Source organism: Desmodus rotundus, chromosome 13 (assembly GCF_022682495.2).
Source record: "Desmodus rotundus isolate HL8 chromosome 13, HLdesRot8A.1, whole genome shotgun sequence".
NCBI lineage: Eukaryota > Metazoa > Chordata > Mammalia > Chiroptera > Phyllostomidae > Desmodus > Desmodus rotundus.
This window is the reverse complement of record NC_071399.1, coordinates 12409155-12430522: the sequence shown is the minus strand read 5'-3', so window position 1 is coordinate 12430522 and position 21368 is coordinate 12409155. Positions and strand designations below refer to the sequence as shown.

General features: G+C 36.6%; 1 protein-coding gene across 3 annotated transcripts in view; it reads left to right on the top strand.

The window, feature by feature from the left end:
- The window catches only part of MICU3 (mitochondrial calcium uptake family member 3), a 72418-nt gene that overhangs the window by 19637 nt on the left and 31413 nt on the right, over window positions 1-21368 (top strand). For all 3 annotated transcript variants that reach the window (XM_053916458.2, XM_053916457.2, XM_053916456.2), the window contains exons 2-7: window positions 5862-6015; window positions 7872-7903; window positions 14920-14998; window positions 17279-17326; window positions 19845-19927; window positions 20934-21005. In XM_053916458.2, coding sequence (XP_053772433.1) covers window positions 5862-6015; window positions 7872-7903; window positions 14920-14998; window positions 17279-17326; window positions 19845-19927; window positions 20934-21005 — 468 coding nt within the window. The remainder of the gene's footprint in view (window positions 1-5861; window positions 6016-7871; window positions 7904-14919; window positions 14999-17278; window positions 17327-19844; window positions 19928-20933; window positions 21006-21368) is intronic.

Here is a 21368-nt window from a genome sequence, read left to right as displayed (position 1 = left end):
GAGGGAAAGGAGAGCCAGTGATATAATAGGGATATATAAAGGAAATAACTAGGATTTATCCAAAGTACAGTGTTAACTCTCAGGGAAGGTGTGTCGTAAAAGTCTAAGATACGTTATTACAAAAGATGTGATTGATTAGGATTGATTTGGAGCAGTATTTTATCCAGTCAGGAGTGCATGGCGTCCGAAGTTTCCTGGCAGGTAGCCCTCCTGAGAGTGTGAGTAGGAGGATCACGTAGCTCATTTGTTACAGAGCGGAGATTCATCTCCTTGGCAAATAGCTGCAAAGGTATCAGGGCTCACCTCTAGAGAACTGAAAAGCTAATCAGAAAACTGCAGTCGATCTAAAATATTGTTGGAGCTGACCGTAACTCAGACACCATCATGTTTCTCAGAGCTCGACCAGGCAGAGTGAAATCAGACTCATTCTTGTTTTTAGCAACAGGTTAGGACTAGACTTTGGTTAGGATTAGCCTAGTTGGTTTCATGAAGTTCTAGCAGTAGACAACCATTGGACATGTTGGTAACTAGCAGATCTCTGTTGCAAAGAGTCTAGAATGAAGCATCAAGGGGACCTCATAAATAGCACCTAAACACCAGGCACTGGAGTGGGTAGGTAAGCATGCACTGTAGTTTCAGGGGAAAGGTCTCAGGCACAGGCCAACAGGTGGGAACCCAGATACTGAAACTGGAAAAATATGGATGGGTTCTGATGATAGGAATGAAATTAGGAGTTCAGTTCCTGGTCACAGAACAGGACAGATACCACTACCCAAGTCTTTGGCCTCAAAGACTTGAGGTTACCTCCAGTTTGGGATAGGATTGGTTCTAGAGATGGATGTGAAGCAAATACCTCTAATAGTACTTAGGTAGCTTCAACCTCAGATGCTTATAGGAAGTGGAAGTCAAGGACACTATTTCAGAATCAGAGTTCTCACAATAAAGACTCTGGTTCTTATAAAAACCAGGGAAAACATGAATTCAAGGAACAGATAATATTAATTATATTCACCCTCTAAGAATTTTTAAGGAGGACAAATTTTTAACATTGATAATTTTTTATGGTTTCTTTTTTGTATTTTATTTAATCTTTATTGTATTTTTTCCATTACCCTTTAGTCTCTTTATACCCCCTCCCCCCAGCAATCACCACCCTGTCGTCCATGTCCATGAGTCCTTTTCCCTTTTTGCTCAGTCCTTCCACTCCTTACCCCCCACCACAAGCTGTCATCCTGTTCACCATCTATGAGTCTGTCCCCATTTTCCTTGTTAGTTCAGCTTGTTCATTAGATTCCACATGTGAGAGAAATCACATGGCATTTGGCTTTCTCTGAAGCTGTACTCCTGGTTTGATGTGCTATTCATTGCCGAACAAAAAAATTGTTTCAGTCTTCCTTCATTTAAGAGCTTCCTCGGTGGGTCTGCTGATAATAAGAAAAACAAAACAAAAAAGACAAGGCAGGAGTACATGCAGAGAAAGGATTTCACCTAATAGTAGGCCATTTGAAAGAGGCGTTTCCAGAAAAGATGGAGCGTGGAAACTCGGTTGTGTTTCCTGCGTTTGAAGCAGCTAAGCAGGCTTCCGCTCCCTCTGTGCTCTCCTCCCCGCCAGCTTCCTAGAGAGGCTATTCTCTTTGCAGCCGTTGTAAGCCAGAGGGTTTTCTCGCTGATATTTCTTAAAAATGTAAAGGCTGTCACTTCCTTAAATTCCCCCAAAAGTGTTTTTTTTTTAAATTTGGCTGACAACCTATATAAATTAGATTTTTTCTTAGTGAACATGACTTCTGTAACTTCTGTCTGTCTCTTCTCTGTGGTTCATAAATGATCTAGTTGCACTTTATCACTTTTGGAAGGCTTATTTTTTAAGTACACCATACTGGGTTGATGATAATAACTTTCATTTTAGCAATTACATGGATATAATTCAGGGTTTGTTTTGGGGGTTTTTTGTTTTTTGTTTTGGCTTTCAGGTTAACTTTCCCATTCACTTTAAATACATTATACTTACTGTTGAGTTTTTACTATATTGGAAACTTGTGATGCAAAAAGTATCATTTACTGAGACAGTATATCTAATTTTTAAACTGTTTTCTTTTATTGTATTTTTCCCATTACCATTAATCCCCCATACCCTCTTTCATTTCCACCCACTGTCTCCCCCGCAATCACCACACCATTGTCTATGTCCATGAGTTCTTTCTCTTCTTTACTCCAGCCCTCCAGCCCCCCAAACCGCCCCAGAACTGTCAGCTTGCTTGTTAGTTCAGTTTGTTCATTAGATTCTACATGAGTGAAATCGTGGTAATTTTCTTTCTCTGACAGTATATATTATTGAAAGATGTTTACATTACTTTTAGGTTTTAGAAATTAAAAGATTTGGTAGACTTAGATAAGCGAAAAAGGTATTAACATAGATCAGCCAGTGAATATAGGAATACTTAACCTGCTCCTTGTAATACAAAGATTATACCCAGAGATTCATGCCAGTGTTCTCCAGGGAAATGGCTGCGCCCACCTGTATTATGTAAAGCGTCAGAACATTCACATGATACAAGATCATTGTCTTGTGTAGGCAAGCAAGACTGTCAAGAGGATTAATAAGCTGGATTGAATACCATTTTCCACCTTTACTGTTTCTGAATGCTTGTAACATTGATGTGAAAACTTGAGAAGGTTTAGACTTTTCAAACTTTGGAAAATTCAAAAGCAAAGTTGAATTTGCTTTTGCAAAGTTTTAAAGGTCTGAGTTCTTTCTGACACTTGGTGGTCTACTGACCTGGCACTGCCCCTTTCCTCAGAGATTCCAGTAGTTCAGGTCAGAATCCTCAGCTGAACTTCATGGGCCGCTGCTCCACGTCAGCCTCCTAAACACTGTAACATTTAATGTGGTTAGACCTGTTCCGCAGAAAAAACAATAAATAAATAAAATTCTTTATATGTGTTTTTACATCAGTAGGTAAGAAAATTGTCTGTTTGTAAACTATAGAGAAAGAAGCAGGTGGATTTTGGAAAGGCTTTCAAGTAGTCAGGAATGATTAAACCAAGCTTACGTATTCATATTTTCCCCCTAACATGGCTTTTGATAAAGTAATTTCTAATCTACTAATTACTTTATAACTGATTCATTTGTATGTAGTAGGCATGCACCAAATATCCATTGAATGAATGAATAAATTCACATTAGTTTATTAGTTGAAATTCATCTTGGAAACTAAAAATAGTTCAAAGATAATGTACATAATAGAGTTTTGTCTAGTGTTTTCACTTTTGGGGGGACTTTTGTTTTGCTTCTATTTGCCCAGCATATTTTAATTGTTGGGGGACTCTATTTATGATTCTATTCTAGTAAAAAGGCAAACAAACAAGAGGACCAAATGATCTTTAAGGACAATTCTAACTATAAACTCATTTATTTTCAGGAATAAATAAATAACAAAGGAGACTAGGTAAACACCCATTCCTGGTTTAAGATAGAAGATAATTATCAAAGCTAATAGCAAACACTGCATTTAATGACAATTCATTAGAAGCATTCTCTTCAAAAGGTGGAACAAGAATGCTTAATATTCCTGATACTATTCAACATCGTTTTTAGAGACATAGACTTTTAGTAATTAAGGCAATGAAAATGAGACATAAATATTAAAAAGGATAAGCAGTACATCTGTCACTATTTTGAAAGAACTTATGATTCTCTACTTGGAAAATCTGAGAAAAAAGTTATTAAAATTAATGAAGGAATTTAATAAGGTTACTTGAATACAAAGCAAATATATTGGGTTGGCCAAAAAGTCTGTGTGATTTTTTTCCATAAAATAAAAGACATTTTTCATTTATACCAATAACTTTATTGCTTTTGATATATTGAGTATATTGGCTATCTGTCATGTGGTGTAACATTGATCGTTCTCAGTTAATGTCTCCGTTTGATCACTATCAATCGCTGTCAACTTCAGCTGGTCTACCCGGCCGTGGAGCATCATCCAGCGAGGAATCTCCAGCATGAAACCTCATAAACCACTTTTGACACATTTGATCAGTCACAGCACCTTCTCCACATACTGCACAAACCTTTTTTTTGCATTTCAGTTGTGTTTTTAACTTTCTTGAAATAATACAGCATAGTATGCTGAAAATGTTGGGTATTTTCTTCCATCTTCAATATTAAAATGCCTTCACAAAAATTCAACAGTTCTGGTAAGTTTTCGTGTATGCTGATATGACGGCTGTCACAATACAATCTAAAAAAATTGTTTCGAATGAAGTTAAAGACAACTAAGCGCTGCTAGAGCCATCTTACAGGAAAACCCAAACAATCCTTCTAACCAACCCAGTACTGCAATCAATAGCTTTCTCGTTCCTATGAAATAACCAGTTGAAATATAATAGTAATGAAGTGTTCCATTCCCAAGTCACTATTACACAGAAACTATACCATATATGAGTGAATCTACCAAAAATATTTAAAACTTAGGTGAGGAAAACTGCAAAACTTTACTGAGTGACACAGTTCAGGAAATTTAACCTGAAAGCCAAAAAAAAAAAAAAACAACCACCCTGAATTATATCCATGTAATTGCTAAAATGAAAGTTATTATTATCAATCCAGTACTGTGTACTTAAAAATAGACATTCACACTTCCAGTAGGGAAAATTTAAGTGTTCCTAAATTACTCCAAAACTCAATGTCATCCCAAACAAACTATCAGTAAGACTTTAAAAAATTGACACATTGATTTTAAAGTTTACTTTGAAGAGAAAATTACATCAGTCACCATGAATATTTTAAAAAGATGGACAATAAGATAGAGTCTTGCTTTACTAATGTCAAAAATATAACCAAAAGCTGTGGTAATAAAATACTGTGACATATTAGTAGGGAGAGACAAATAAATCAGTGAAGAGAATAGAGAATACAAATACCAAGTATTGATTTCATCCCATCCCGTTCTCCAACCAGAGAAGCCAGATTCTCCTCCTAGGTGATCTAGGATCTGTTGGAGCATCCAGCCAGTTCAAGGGACTCATGGGAAGATTGGTCCACTTTCCACCACCCTGGTCTCACGTGGGCAGTGCCGGTGTGTGTCATTACACCACGTGCTATTATACCACGTGTCTTGTCATTACACCACATGACACGTTACCCTGAAGAGAGCAGAGGCAGTGGAGGCAGCAACACCCGCCGCAGCAGGGCACTCTGTTAAGCCCCCAGGCTCGGGTTATCTCTTTTCTTCATAAATCATATTCTTCCCTTTTAGGATATGTATGTATTTTTAATCCGGGAAACGCACCATTTCCAAATTCCTCCTCAGACCTTCTTTTTAAGGCGGTGCTAGGTCGACTTGTGGGCTTCTCCAAGTGATGCTGTTGCCCAGGGCGGTGGGACCCCTCGCTGGGGTGATAGTGGGCGCCACTCACGCCGCAGAGTGTCAGTGAAAACCGTGGATTGTCCTGGGAACATTTCTTCTGACGGCCCCGCTCGAGTAGTTAGCGAGTATAACATTATTCTGTACGCTGCCCATCCTCCTCCTCCCAGTGCAGGATGGGTTGGAGGCAAGGATCCTGGCGAGGTCATCACCGCAAGATCCGAGGGAAGCGGGGAGTGTTCGGGAAGAGGCCGTGGCGGCGGGGGGACTGGGAAAGTCGGAGGGAAACCCGCAGGACTCGCGGGTGGACTGGCGGTGGGGTGGAGGAGAAAGGGGCGAGGTTAGCATTGTTCATGTGGATGATTTATCTATAAAAGTGTTAGGTTCTTTAGAAGACAGTATTTTCCAATTTTTGCCTTGTTAATTCACTTTTGATACAATTCTAACAGCAGGCATCGCTCCGTAGTTCACAGTGACTCGCCCTCCTAACTGCAGGTCGCTGCGGGCCGCGCGGACGCCGAGGACCTGGACCTGTGCGCCACGTCGCGCGAGCGGCGGTTCCGGGTGTTCGCGTCCGTGGAATGCGAAGGGCAGCTGTTCATGACTCCGTCTGACTTTATTTTGGCTGTCACGACAGATGAGCCCAAATGTAAGTACATCTTTCAAAGTATCTTAATAATTTCGTAAGATTTTTTTCTTATCTCTAGTGTACAGCAGTGTAAGTTTTTCAGAAGAACTAACCAAATAATGTGGTATTTTGAAAGGCATTATGCTATAAAATTTTACCAGACTAATAGTTTATAATACAAATACATGTTAATTGAGGTCCCTTCTAGAACTAAAATAAGTAATTGCTTGCTTTCATATAGCTTCAAATAGTATTTTAATTTTAGTTTTAAAAGATGTGTTATTTAAAAAAATTGGACATCCATAAAAATATTAAAAATAAAATAAACATTAACCTATAGCTTTAAGAAATAAAATTTATCCAATAAATTGAAGTCCCTCTTCAGCCAAGTTATATTTATATATGCAGTAACTTCACATTAAATAAGTTTAGAAAATCAGAAAATCCTTTGAAGAACAATCTTAATGGCTCTTTAGTCTTTATGAGAAAAAGCTAATAATATTGAACATGCTGACATATCCGGCAGAATGAATATGCCTTTTGTGAATAATTTACCCTGGAGATCTCATAAACCCTACAAAACTCAAGAGTGGGTCTGACTTCCTCTTTTGATAAATAGCTACTGAACATTACGTAAGAGCGTGTGCATGCACTTTGGTGCCATTTATTTCTCTCCTCTTCTTGCTGCTGTCATTCAAAAGCAACAGAATAATACGTATTACTCACATTGTTCTGTTCATTGTGAAAAGGAGGATTCTTTAAATGTGAATGTATACAGGATCATAATTAAGGTTAAATGCTGAATTCTACTTTGTAGACGTATGGCTTTAACCACTTGATTATACATTTCTATAAATAACCATGGGTAAAGAAAGGATGTTGTTGCTCCATAAAGAAGAAATCTGTCTGCCTAGAAATCAGTTTGCTAAATATTAGAACATGCTCCCTTTTGATCTTAAAATGATACACTGTTTAAAAAAAAGAGAATGTTATATAGCAAAGGAAATGCTTATCTTATAATCTTGAATTTGATAGGTTGTTTACATTAATTATGGTTAATTACACAGAAATAACCACATCCCCATGTAGGACTATTTCTGGTTGTCATTACTGTAATGTAGCAAAAATACTTAATATTGACCAGTTTCTAATTTAGCTGTATGAGAGGACTTAATCCTACATAAATCTGGAGATAATTCTTGGGCAGTCATTAGATATTCACAGTGTTCAAATCTGAGCAAAGGAAACAGCAGCATGACGCACATTTATTCCAGTGTTATAAGACTTGTAGCTTTTGGGATCTCCAGGAATGTGAAAGGACTCAGAAAAAGGAAGCGATCCCTGGTGTCTTACTCAACTGTGACATCATTAGGGGAGAGGAATGAAAATGGGACGAGACTCTCCAGCTCACGTTATTTGCTCTCTCCTTCACCTCTTTCCCCCGTGTTCCCATCTTTCCCATTTACACCAGAGAGACCTCACTTTTGAATTAACATCAGAGATACTAATAGAGCAGAGACCATGGTAACACCTTAAAATTATAATTTCTCTATGTTAATATTTTATATCTAGTGTGAATATTGAATACACAACATTATTTGTGTTTTTAAGACCATAGATGTTTGACACGAAGTGAATTCACTTACTTTATAAATCCAGAAATCCTCAAAGTAAGATAATGATTATGGAAAAATGTGTTTTCTATTCAATTTATTTATTATGAATGGTTTATAGTACATGAAATAAATATATACCATAAATAAAATGTCTTGTATCCAAATCTTGAGGTTAAAGAAACTTTGCCTTTTAGATATGAAAGCTTGGTGTTACAAGTTACAGTTTTTGTTATCTAATTCTTATATGTTTGTTTATTATAGTTGTTAAAACATGGAAGTCATTTTCCAAACAGGTAAGTTAAAGCTCTTGGTGTGCGTATTGTCTCTCTCTCCCTCTCTCTCTCTCTCTCTCTCTCTCTCTCTCTCTTTCTCTTCATCCACACACATCCACGCACATATATAATGTGTATCTATTTTTTTCTGGAAATTAAATCACATCCAAGAGCAATTTGAAGATGTGGATCAGTGGTAACTCTCAGGTGTGAATGTAAGTTGGTATACCCGCTTTGGAAAACAGTTTGGCAGTAGCTACTAAAATTAAAGATCCACATGTCCAATACCTATCAGTTATACTCCTGGGGTTAAGTTTTACAACAGTGGATGCACATATACCTAATACAGTAAGCTTAAATATGCCCAATGATTCAGTAATTTCATACCAGTGTGTGTAAGCAAAGAAACTTTCACATATGCAGACAGGTTCATAGGACTGCCCATAAGTTGTTTGTGGTGGCCAAAAAGACTGTGATGCAATAGCAAGAGTAGAACTGACCGATGAGTTTTGACATAGTTTTTCTGACTGACTTATTTCGCTTAGCTTTAACATTCTCAAGGTCCGTTCATGCTGTCACAAATGGCAGCATTTCATCTCTTCTAATGGCTGAGCAGTATTCCATTGTGTATATGAGCCACATCTTTGTCCAGTTGCCTATTGAAGGACCCTCGAGTTGTTCCCATGTCTTGGCCACTGTGTATGATGCTGCACTGAACATGGGGGTGCATGTATCTTTGTGAGTAAATGTTTTTAATTTTTTTAGGTAGATTCCCAGAAGAGGAGTTGCTGGGTCATATAACTCTATTCTTAAATTTTGAGGAACCTCCATACTATTTTCCACAGTGGCTGTACCAGTTTACATCCCACCAGCAGTGAATGAGGGTTCCTTTCTCTCCACAACCTCTCCAACACTTGTTATTACTTGTTTTGTTCATAATAGCCATTCCAACAGGTATGATACAGTATCTCATTGTAGTTTTGATTTGCATTTCCCTAGTAGCTAGTGAGAGAGTGAGTATCTTTTTGTTTATCTGTTCACCATTTGTATGTCTTCTTGGGAGAAGTGTCTGTTCAGGTCCTCTGTCCATTTTTAATTGGAGTGTTTGTTTGTTTGGTGTTAAGTATATGAGTTTTATGGATATTAACCTCTTGTCAGAGCTATTGTTTGCAAATATCATCTTCCACTCAATTGGTTGCCTTTTTGTTTTCTTGGTGGTTTCTTTTGCAGTGAAGAGGCTTTTTTAGTTTGATGTAGTCCCATTCATTTATTTTTCTCTTTACTTTCCTTGCCTTTAGGGTCAAATTTATAAAATCTTTTCTGAGTCCAATATCTATAAGTTTAGAACCTATGTTTTCTTCTATGTAATGTATTGTTTCAGGTCCTATATTTAGGTCTTTGATCCATTTTGAGTTAATATTTGTATATGGGGATAAAGAGTAGTCTAGTTTCATTCTTTTCAAGTGGCTTTCCAATTTTCACAACACCATTTATTGAAGAGCTTTTCTCCATTGTATATTTTTGACTCCTTTCTTGAAAATTATTTTCACATATACTGTGGGTTTCTTTCTGTACTCTCAATTCTGCTCCACTGGTCTGTGTGTCTGCATTTTTTTTCTGCCAATACCATACTGTTTTGATTATTATCACTTTGTGGTATAACTTGAAGTCAGAGAGTGTGATACCTCCAGCTTCACCCCTCACCCCACCCCCCTGTTCAGGATTGCTTTGGCTACTCAGGGTCTTTTGTAATTCCTTACAAATCTGATAATTTTCTTCTATTTCTTTTTTAAAAATGTAAGTGGGATTTTGATGGGGATTGTATTAAATCTGTATATTGCTTTGGGTAATAGGGACATTTTAACTAGATTAATTCTTCCAGTGCATGAACATGAACTGTCTTTCCATTTCATTATATTTTTTTCAATCTCTTCTAATAACACCTTGTAGTTTTCAGCATATAGGTCTTCCACATCCTTTGTTATGTTTATTCCTAGGTGTTTGATTCTTTTTGTTGCAATTGCAAAAGGAATTTTAAAAATTTTCTTTTTTGAAATGTCATTGCTAGTATATAGGAACACGGTGGATTTTTGTACATTTAATGTAATACTGGAAGTCCCAGCCAGAGCAGTCAGTCAAGAGAAAGAAAATACAGACACTCAATTGGGAATGAAGAACTAAAAGTGTCACTTTTTGCAGATGACATGACTCTTTATGTAGAAAACCCTAAAGACTCCACTAAAGTGATTAGAAACAATATACAAATACAGCAAAGTAGTAGTATTTAATTATATTTTTTAAGATTTAATTATAATTTTTAAAAGACATAAGTAAACAGAGAAATATATTATGTTCATGGATGACTGCATTTGGAAGAATAAGGGCCCCACATTTTCAAAACAATTCTGAAAAGGAAGAAAAGAAAAACAGTAAGAAGAGAACATTTGGGTCTGTATCATGTTAAGATTAATAATAAAGATATAATAATTAAAGTAGTATTGTTATTATTGCAATATTTTAAATTAGATCAACATAATAGACTATAGCATCCAGAAACAGATATAGACATGTATGGGAAGATCTATAAATCATTGGAGAAATGATTGACCTGTAGGTATTGAAACAATAGTCTTTCTTACATTTGGGCAAATAAAATTAGGTCTCAAACTGCCCACCATATACAAAAGCAGATTTCAGATGGATTAAGTTCTTATTTTTGAGAAACAAAAATTCTGATATATTATAAGCAAAATGAGAAGCCTGGGAAGTTTTTATTAGACACATAAAGAAAAACTCAAAGGAAATTATTGATAAATTTTACAAAGTTAAATATCAAAAACTTTGGCACTCTAAAAGATAGTGTCAGCAATGTTGAAAGATGTATGACAAATGAGAGAATATGCTTGCCACATTTTAACAGTAAATCTAAAGTGTCTTGTAAGTCATATAGAACTACTGTAAGTCCATATAGAAAAGAAAATCATCTCAATAAGAAAAAAGTGGACAAACAGGGTTAGAATGACTGGTGTGTGTGTGTGTATATATCATATGTATATATGATATATATCACTAGTCATATATGGTGTGTGTGTGTGTATATATATATATATATGACACACACACACACATATATATATATATATATATCACTAGTAATCAGGGATATGCAAGTTAGACCAGATATGATATTATTTCACAACCATCAGATTTTCACCTTCCAGAAGTCTAACAATACCAATACTTAGTTTGGACAAGAAGAGAAAAAACCAGGTGAGATTGTAAATTGGTATATTCACTTTTGAGAGAAATTTGACTATCTAATAAAGTTGAAAATGCATATTAAACATTCTACTTCTAGGTGTGTGTACTAGGTAAACATTTGTGTGTTTGTACCAGGAGTCCTGTACATATTTCCTGTAATAGTAGAAAAAAATTAGAAACATTATAAATGTCTGTCAGTAGAGAAATGAGTGAAGAATTGTGAAATAGGCATATCAAGGACAAATACAGTAATGCAAAGCTAAAATGAATAAATACATAGAGCTACTTACGTTACCAACATGAACAGACCGAGCAAACGTGAGGTTAAGTAAACCAGCAAGTTGCAGAATAATATAGACCAGCTGTTCTTTAAAGCGCTAAGACCTCTTCAGGGACCCGTAAGGTCACAACCATCTTCGTAACAGTACTGAGAAGATGCCTGTTCTACTTCTCACCCTGTCGCGAGGCAGCGTGATCCGTGGTGACACTGTCACTCTGGCAGCCTGCTGAACGTGCACTCACATGCTTTTGTGTCCTAGGCTTTACCGTTTCTACTTCCACACGCACTAATACAGAGGCACGTTTCAGAACTGCCAACGTAGATAACTGCCGTGTAACTGTGAAAATGAAAATGAAGAATATTTGGCAGGAAAATGTGCCCCCATATTAGATGCAAGGAGTGAGTTACTAAATAGTATGTACAAAATGATTTGCTAATTGTCACAACAATAACAAAATACTCTGTAAATATGCCTGAGAGAGAATTAAACTAAAAGGGTATTAAATTTTTGTGGTTGATCCATGGATTACAATTAATTTTTTTTCTGTACTTAACTAATTTCCATATAATATATGTATATTAGCTGTATACTAAGACAAAATTGTGTACATTTAAGAAAATTGTATAAACCCTTTAAAAGGCAACTAGAATTCTAGGTAACTGAATTCAGTCCAGCAAATATTTATTTGGTACCTGTTTGCAATACTGCAATATCATTCTGACACCAACCACGCAGAGTTATTGCCAAACTCCACGAGTTCAAGGCTCCGGTCCCCAACAAGACCACCTTCATTTCAGATGCTAGCTGCAAGTTCAAGAGTCCCGGGCCAGCCATACTTCTGACAACTGGCTGCCAACCCAGGCAGTGCCCACAACCCACCTCAAGTTTTAATAATTTGCTAGGCTGACTCATAGAACTCGGGAACCTGCTACACATAAAGTTACAGTTTATAGTTATCAGGGACACACATAAGGGCCAGCCAAATGATGGCACACACAGAGGCTGAGGTTACAGGAGGGCCCCCAAACACAGAACCTCTGTGCCCTCTCCCCATGGAGCCAGGCATGCCCCCCCCCTTCCTAGCACATCTGTGTATTCACCAACCTGAAGGCTCCACTGAGCTTGGTGTCAGGGGTTTTTACTGGGGGTTTCACTGCGTAGGTCTGATCGACTGGATCCTTGACCATGTGATTGGCCTCAGGCTCCAGTGCCTGTCCTCTTCCCTCCCCAAAGGCTGGGCCAGCTCACAGCCCCCGCGCTCTAATCACATGGTGGTTCTTTCTGGTTTTCAGCTCCCCCCATCCCCTTAGCATAAGCTCAGGCATGATGCGAGGGTATAGAGTCTCCCTCCCAGGAACCTGGGACAAAGACTAATCAGCTTCTTTATTATCCAGCACTACTGCATGTGAAGGACTAAGGCAGGCACTGGAGTGGGGAAGAGAGTCCCAGCTTGAATGGAAAGAGGGATTTTAATAAAATTGAACAGTCCCTAGAGTTAACAAAAGACAGAGGGGAGTGTGTCAGTTGAATGATCTAGATGAGAAGAAACGAAGTTGCTACTAAAATAAACTGCCTAGAATCAGGAAGGATCTGGCCACTCATTTACCTGTTGTGTGACCTTGGGTTAGTTATGTTTGTCAAGACTCAATAAAATATGCAAAATGAGAATTGTCTTTTAGAATTAAGTGAGATATTGTAATAGCCCTTTGCCAACCACACTGAGGGGTGATGAAAGGTAGCTAAGTTTAAGATGAATACATATAAACAGTTAAAGTGAAAAAGAAATTAATATTTATATAATAGGAATGATAAAAATTAAAGTATATAAAACACATTCAAAATATTTTTAATCCCTTGCTCTAACAAAAATACTTATGAGTTTAGTGTTGTTTAGCCAGTAAATATCCCAGCTTCCCGTCATTATTCATACCTGAATTTTCACCTCTCTGCCATGCTACCCATTACCTGGTGGCATCTGTTACCTGCAGTGCAGGGATAACACTATGAAGGAAATGAAAGCCAGGATTCACAGATGGGCTTCAGGGTGTCCATAAATCCCCTAAAAATACCTCTTCTGCCTTTGGCATGCAAGGATTCCTTATTTGCATACCAACTCCACTCGTAAAGAAAGAGATGGCTTACAAATGGCACAGCACATTTTTAGGTACAACTACCTCAGGAAAGGTTCGCTCAAAGTGCTTCTCAGTATCAATGTACATAAAAGTCACTTGGATATCTTATTAAAAACACAGATTCTGATTTAGTAGGTATGGGATGGGAACTGAGATTCTGCATTTCTAACAACCTCCCAGGTAGTGACGCTTAGGCTATTGGGTAACCAGACTTTGGTGGCAAGAATCAGATCTGGAAATAGAAGTAGTTTCTAGTGGTTTTTTTTCAGTGTGCTACTTAGCAAACTAATTTTTTCTTAATAGATGCAAATCCTTTTATTTCTTTTTTTAATGATTTATTTATTTTTAGAAAGAGGGGAAGAGAAGGAGAAAGACAGGGAGAGAAACATCACTGTGTGGTTGCCTCTCGCACAGCCCCTACTAGGGACCTGGCCCACAACCCAGCCATGTGCGCTGACTGGGAATCGAACCAGCGACTTTGGTTCGAAGGCTGGCACTCAGTCCACTGAGCCACACCAGACAGGGCTTAATTTTTAAATTTCAAATTATTTCAAGTCATCTCACCAAATCCTTTAATAACTTTTCTCTACATTTAACCAAATTATAATTTTCACTTAGTTATTTTCAGCACAGTATATACAATAAATTTGAAATTGTTTTAGTATCTAAAGAATAATTCAAATGTTTAAATTTTCCAAAACAGTTTCCCCCCACCCCCAGCTATGATAGTTTGATTAAAAACAAAGCCCAGTTAATCAACAATTGAAGTCTGTATCCTTTACTGAATATTTAAATTCAAATTAGAAAAAAGAATTGAAAGTGTCCATAACTCAATGTCCATGTCCTCCCATTTCATGTAATGTCATAATTCTTTGAGTCACTATTAAAACATTCTTCATTCCTTCCTGATACAATTCTTTGTCCATTTATTTCTTCCACCGCAAAGCCCCCTAAATCCAAAAGGGCAACAGAGAGCAGACGGTGTGTGAAGCCAGGGGGTCTTCTCTGACCTCCATTGGGAAGTCTGCTTTTTCCGGTGGCTTTCACGAAACTGTCTTTTTCTAACTGGCTCCACAGCTTAAACTCACCGTTTTATCCTCATTTGGTTATCACATATATGTTACTCTAACTATTAAATTTATCTGAGTTTTTTGGTAGCTCTAATTAGGCTACCAGTTGTAGCATCTTTATCATTTATTTTATGTTGGGACCACGGGCAAATACTGGGTTTCATGGGTAGAGAATAGGATGAATACAACTGTGTCTCAGGTCTTCCAAGTGAAATTTTTTATAGGAATTCAAATATTTTTATGTTTTATAATTAATTTACCTATAATCAGCATTATGACACCTTATGTTATAGGAATTAAATCAAATGCTCTCAGAAACACCACCCATTTGGAAAGGATCATCAAAGCTATTTCGAAATCTTAAAGAAAGAGGTAAGTTAACTTTAGTACTTAAGCATTTTAATATTGATGTAATATTACTTATACTATTTATATATACAGATTTTCTTCATATTTAAAATAATTTTATAACTGTGTATATGTGTGCATAGAGAACAACTGATGAGAAAAACAAAAATATTAACGATGGTGGTTTCTAGGCACTAGGATTAAGGGTGTTTTTTATTTTACTTTTTGTATATATTATTTACATCATCCAAAATTTTTACAACAAAATGAACTTTTATAGGTGAAAAACCTTTTTAACCATATTGAGAAGCGTAGGCTATATTTACCTATAGAAAACATATTTCAAAAATACTAATCTCTAAATCTGTTTTACTTCCAGGAATTACAGGTTTTCTTAAATTTACTCAATATGAAAAACTTACTGGATCTGTCTTTGGCCACCCAATTTAAACATGTTTCTTTTAAAAACAACTCTTACTGCAAAATTCACTTGTTTCAATTTACTCTATTATCCATATCTATATATCTTACTTAACTCACTAATCCATACATATAGTCAAATTATATAGCTTTTATTGCAGTTTTCTTTTACAGTGTACTTTTTGTACAAATTTATAGCAAAAACTAATAAAACATTTAGGATTAATTTAATCTTAAAGAGGAATGTTTCTTTGAGATATACTTTTTATATTTTCAAGTATAAGAATATATGAAATAAAAATATTAAATAACTTACATAAAGTCACCTTTTTCTTTTTCATCATTTTTAACTGAGAGTAATTTGAAAATGTTTTAATCTTGTTTGAAGACAAAACAGTTTAAAGGAGTAGTTATAATCCATATATTTTATGTAAGTAGAATTAAAAATTGCTTCCACCTGGTTCTTATGGAATTGGGAAGGAGAGGACACTTCATCTTTTACTTTAAGCTTTTCATAACTTAGGGTTTTGAAATCTGCAAAAGGATCTCTAGAGGTCTTAGAAATTTTTCCTGGAGGTGTCTTAAAGACCGCCGTTGAGATCTTAGGGCAGGTGACGGCATCAGGACATGTGTCCCACTGAGTCAGTGTGGACAGCACCCGGCAGAACCCTGGGGACAGAGCCCGTTTCCGGGTCCCACTTCTTCCCCTCTGCCCTGCATTTATGCTTCCTTCTTCTTTGTTTTTTTGTTTTTTTGTTTCGAGGGATCCCTGTGAAATCTAGGCATTGTATCTTTATATACATTGACCGTTCCAGAATCTCTCTCCCATAACCTTCACGGCAGTCAAGCAGAACTGTGTCTATAGGTCACAATACTCCAGTGTAAACAGAAGAAGGGAATGCTTTCAGGGCCCGCTGGCTCGTCCCCTCCGGGACTTCTGACAAACTGCCTGACAGTGACCCCTCTTCCTTTGCTCTGTGAGGCAGAGGGCGGCACAGGTAGAGGAGCACCAGGTGACACAGAGGGTTAAAGTTCACAGCCTGACTGTGTCCGGGCTCTTCGTGCCCTGTCACCAAGCATCCGGACTGGTACCTGGACAAGCGTGATTGGTTATCCCCAACTTTAATTTTCTCAGGATCCACTCGCAAAGGCAATTAGCACAGTAATTGTAGTCCTGGGTATTATAGTCCCAAAACAAGAATGTGAGTAACAGAATTCATATTTTTACTTACTCCAAATCAACTCCTTTTAAAGTTTGTGATTCTGGTGTTACAGAGAACTCAGGCTGCAGTATATATATAAATGTAAAGTACAAACCATTTAATGAAAATAAAAACTTCTTAGATTACACTTAATAGAAGCATTAATTTTATCAATGATAATGATATCTTGAAAGCAGAAAAAAGATAACTACAGAGTTTGGTTTTTTTACTGCAATGCAGAAATCAAAATTCTAAAGAATGTCTAAATGTTTAATTCAACTTACTAAGAATTAAGTACTTTACAGTTTTAACCACTTCCAACCTTTTTATGTTTGATTCATACACTGAAAACTAGCAAGTTTAAAAGCTGCAGCTATTAATAAACATTATAATTTTGATTTTTATTGCCAATACTACATATATCCAAAAACATGAATGAGAATTTTATATGGGTTTCTACAGAGTCATGTAAAACAATGAAAGTACAATTAAATTTGTTGCCTTTTTTGCTATGATTTTTCAATAAGTTTGATCTCATTTAAAACAATACTTACCATCTTCTTTAAAACCATAAGTTCTTTATTAATATTACTTATTGCTATTATAAGAATATTTTACTTGATAAATATGAAGAAAAAGTAGTATTGTTTATGTAGCATAACTGGCATTGTTTTTCTTCTAGGTGTGATTTCTTACACAGAATATCTTTTTCTTTTGTGTATTTTAACAAGTAAGTGTACTCACTAAATATATTTCTGAATATAATTTTTTTAATCAGAATTTTGGAAAACAAACCTTTCTTAGATTCTGTTACTATGGAAAATCACTTTAGGTCTGTCCATGCTGTTTTGCAAAATTTATGTCTAAATGACCACAGAAAATGCTAAGTATGGTATATCAAGTCAAAATCATAAATACTATTATGGCTTACAGTATAGTTGTAAAATGCTCATAAATTATAAATTTAATATCATATATCAATCCCTGTGGTTTCATCGACACGAGAGCCTAAAGGTCAGGACATACAATGATTTGTAAATTTCTTGCTACACTCATTCAAATCACATTTTCCACAAAACTAGTGTGAAAGAATGAATCTTTTAACTAGTAAGTTTGTCGGAATACCCATCATACATCCTAAAACAGCTTCATTTTTCTCTTCCTCTTATATGCAGCAATTCTTATGAAGTAAATGAAGGGTTTACTAAGGTTTTTAGTTAAATTCCATTGCCTTTAATGGTGGAGCTATACTCCAGCTGCCTGACCTTTCCACTCCCTTATTCCCACCTCAGGAATTTGCACTTTCTGCTCCCTCTGGCGTCAGTGCTTGTCTTCCAGGTCCTCATGCTGGTAAACGTCGTTCAGGTTTCCTTCGAAATGGGAAGGTGTAGGGAATCCTTCCTCAACCATCCTTTCTAAAATAGCTCCCTCTCTCCCTTCTTCCTTTGTATCCCTTTACCGTGTTTAATTTTCTTCATAGTACTTGAGCTATTGAAATTGAGCTATTGAATTGAGCTATTTGAAAGTATTTATTTATTGGTTTACATCTTCTTGTCTGTCTCGCCACATTTGAATGCAAGGTCTGCCATGGTAAAGATTTTATCTTTTTTGTCCATTTCTGTATAAAGAATAGTGTTTGACATATGTATGTTAGCCTCTCAAAACATAGTTGGTGAATGAATGAAGAACAACATGAATGAAAGAATATTGGTAGTGGAATTCCCCATTGTGGGGATTTATAGAGATAGATGTATGGAAACAAGAACTGTGATGATTTGAGTCCTTTCAGTGATGAATGATGCTCCCACGAAAGTTAGAGGGGATACTGGAGTATCTCAGAGACTTGTTAAAAAGTTACTTTTTTTAGCTATGGTAACTTTGGATGCAAAACTCAAAGTTACAAGCACTGAAACCACTGGGTGAGAGGCGAGTCTGAAGCACCTCTGGTTGAGGAGGTTGCGTGTTGCAGTGGGGGGAGGACAGTGCAGGGTGCTGGGGAGGACACACAGGGTGCTCTTTGCCGCTGTGGAATGGTGAGGGGATGGGGGTGCTGAACTCTGCCTTCGGAGTCCAGGGCCACTCTCAGAAACTCCTGAGAGTTTGAATTTTAAAATTATGGATATCGTTTAGATTAAAACCAAAAAAAAAAAATGTGAAAAGAGGGCTGGCAGGAAGTGGGTTAGATAATTTGTGCTACTTGCCTATAGTTTTCTCCTCTTCACTTTTTATTATTTTAACTTTATTTTTCCTTCCAAACAATGCTTGTAAGGACTTTTTATCTACATATATTTTCATGAACTTTTTAAGGCTTAAAACTTAGTTGTCAGAGGTGGTGTAACTTTTTATTTCTTTCTCAAATGAATACTAATGAAAGCAAGTTTCGATTCCTAACATACATGCAAGAAATGAACTTGCATAAAAGTCTGGCTTCTGTTTCCTATATTTTCAGAGACAGCTCTTACCGGTTAAGAAAGTGGGTCTGTGTGCTTCCCTTTTGCTAGGTTCAAGATTGCACAGCGGGCTGTGGCAAGTGTACATGTGGGAGGTCCCTTTTTAAACTTTTTGCCAGTCATCCCAAAAGAGCAGGTCAAACGTTTTGAAAAAGGTGTGGACCCTGAGCTCCTCCTCCAGCTATATGTTCAAGTTTTCTGGTGTCCAGGGTTTCTTCTTTATGCTTCAGAAGTAAAAAGAGAAAAAAGATTGAACCTCATTGTAGGGTTCATAAAATTAAAGCAGTTCGTAATGAGTGAAAGTCTGTCCTTTTCAGAAAAGTAATTGTTCCTTATATTTGGGGGGTAATTAGGAATTAATTATCTAAGCCTCTTATGTTATATTTCTATTTTTGAAACCTCTAAAACTTTGAACCCAAATAGGTAATCTCTCGTGCTTGATATTTATTTTGATAGGTCATTTCCATCATAATTTTCCCCAGCATTTGGACTAGTTCCTTGCGCCATATTTGTTTTTGGAGGGAAGGCGGTCAAAGTTTGCTGTCAGTGCTATGCAACAACTGTCACCTAGTGTTTTTAAAGTATGTTATCAGTTCTGCCACTAAATATGCTAATAGATGCTAACAAATGTGTATACTTATATACCGCTTGTATTAGATTTAATAGTAACCTGTTGCTTTCAATTTGTTGGTTAAGGACGATATTTGTGTACCAAATACAAGTAGCTGTTTACATATGGACTTTGTACTTTAAAATCATTTCCCGTTTCATACATACTTTTCTGTTTTTTTGTGGCAGAGCCCCACGCAGGTTTTAGAATAGCTTTCAACATGTTCGACACTGATGGCAATGAGATGGTGGATAAAAAGGAGTTTTTGGTGGTATGTATATTACATGCTGAGTTTTGTCAGTAATTCAAGGTTGCTTCTATTTTTATGTTTCTGCATTATTTTAAATAGTGTTGTAGAATAAAGTGAAGATTTTATGCTTTCCCCTTAATTTAATAAAGAAGTGTATGCTCATGTACTTGGAACAATTTTTGCATTGTAAAACTATAAATTATATTCAGTGTATAAGGATGATTGTAGTTGATTACACATTTTCTGGAAGTTTGAAATGTGTCCAGGAATTTCTGTTGAGTGGATGACACGCACCCTGAGGTGCTCCACGTGCCCAGCCCACACTCTGTCCCCACCATGCCAGCCACCCAGTCACAACTGTGCGGCAGGAGCGCCTCTTCCTTCTCACTCTAGGGTTTGTGATTGTTGTTCTGCCTGCACTCCAGTCTTGTCCCCGTTTTCCTGTTCTCTTCCCCTGGCTTTGACCAAAGGCCCATCTAACGTGGGAGGGGTACATTGCTTTTAGGTGTTTGTCCTTTGACTTTCCTCACCTGACTGGTCCAGCGCTGGTGCTGGTCTGGCCACCTCCTTCATCTTACCTCTGCCACCCTACCTTCCAGAATGTTTCCATCTCTTTTTACCCAGGTATTTCTGCACCTCCTTCTGTGGCAAAATGTCTGTTCCATTTTTCTCTCCAGAAGGTGGGCTCAAACCCAGAGGCCCTGAGTCCTACTCCAGTGTTCTTTAGACCCTAGTAGGCTTCATCTCTTTTGTGTGTGCCACAAGCCCCGCGTCATTGTGTCTTAAAGTATTGCTGTGATTTTGTACATTTTACTTAACCACGGGTTGCTAATGCCAAAGGATGTATTTTCTTTGTCTCAGGAGAAAAATTGGCGTTAGAAAAAATATATATAGTACTTTTAATGTTATGTGTAGATGACACTTGTTATTTCCTTTGTTCTAAGACTGTACCTAGTTGGTATAAGGTGGTGGGTAGGTACCCTGAAACTCTTGTCTGATACTTGATTTTTGAGTGGTTTCCTTTTAGCTTCAAGAGATATTCAGGAAAAAAAATGAAAAAAGAGAAACTAAAGGAGATGAAGAAAAGCATGCAATGCTGGTAAGAATAATTTATAGTTTTTGGTGAATTTTCCATGTAAGAATCACTCATGTTGAAAACAGTTAAGTCTGTAAGTTTAGAGCTGTCCCTTTCTTGAAAACTTTTTAAAGTTCTTATGTAGAAAAATTGCTTCAGTATTGATATGCGTCAATATCAATATTTATATTAAATATTGATATTAAACATCTGTATCCATAATTACATTCATGAAATCATTTTATTCATATTGTTGTTATCTGTGAGATTTGAAGGGTGTATCATATTATAGATTAATATAGATCATTATGCATATAAAAATTTAAAGGTGAATTGCAAAGATTTAATTACACATATGAGTGAATTTAGTGGTGCTATAACAGTATG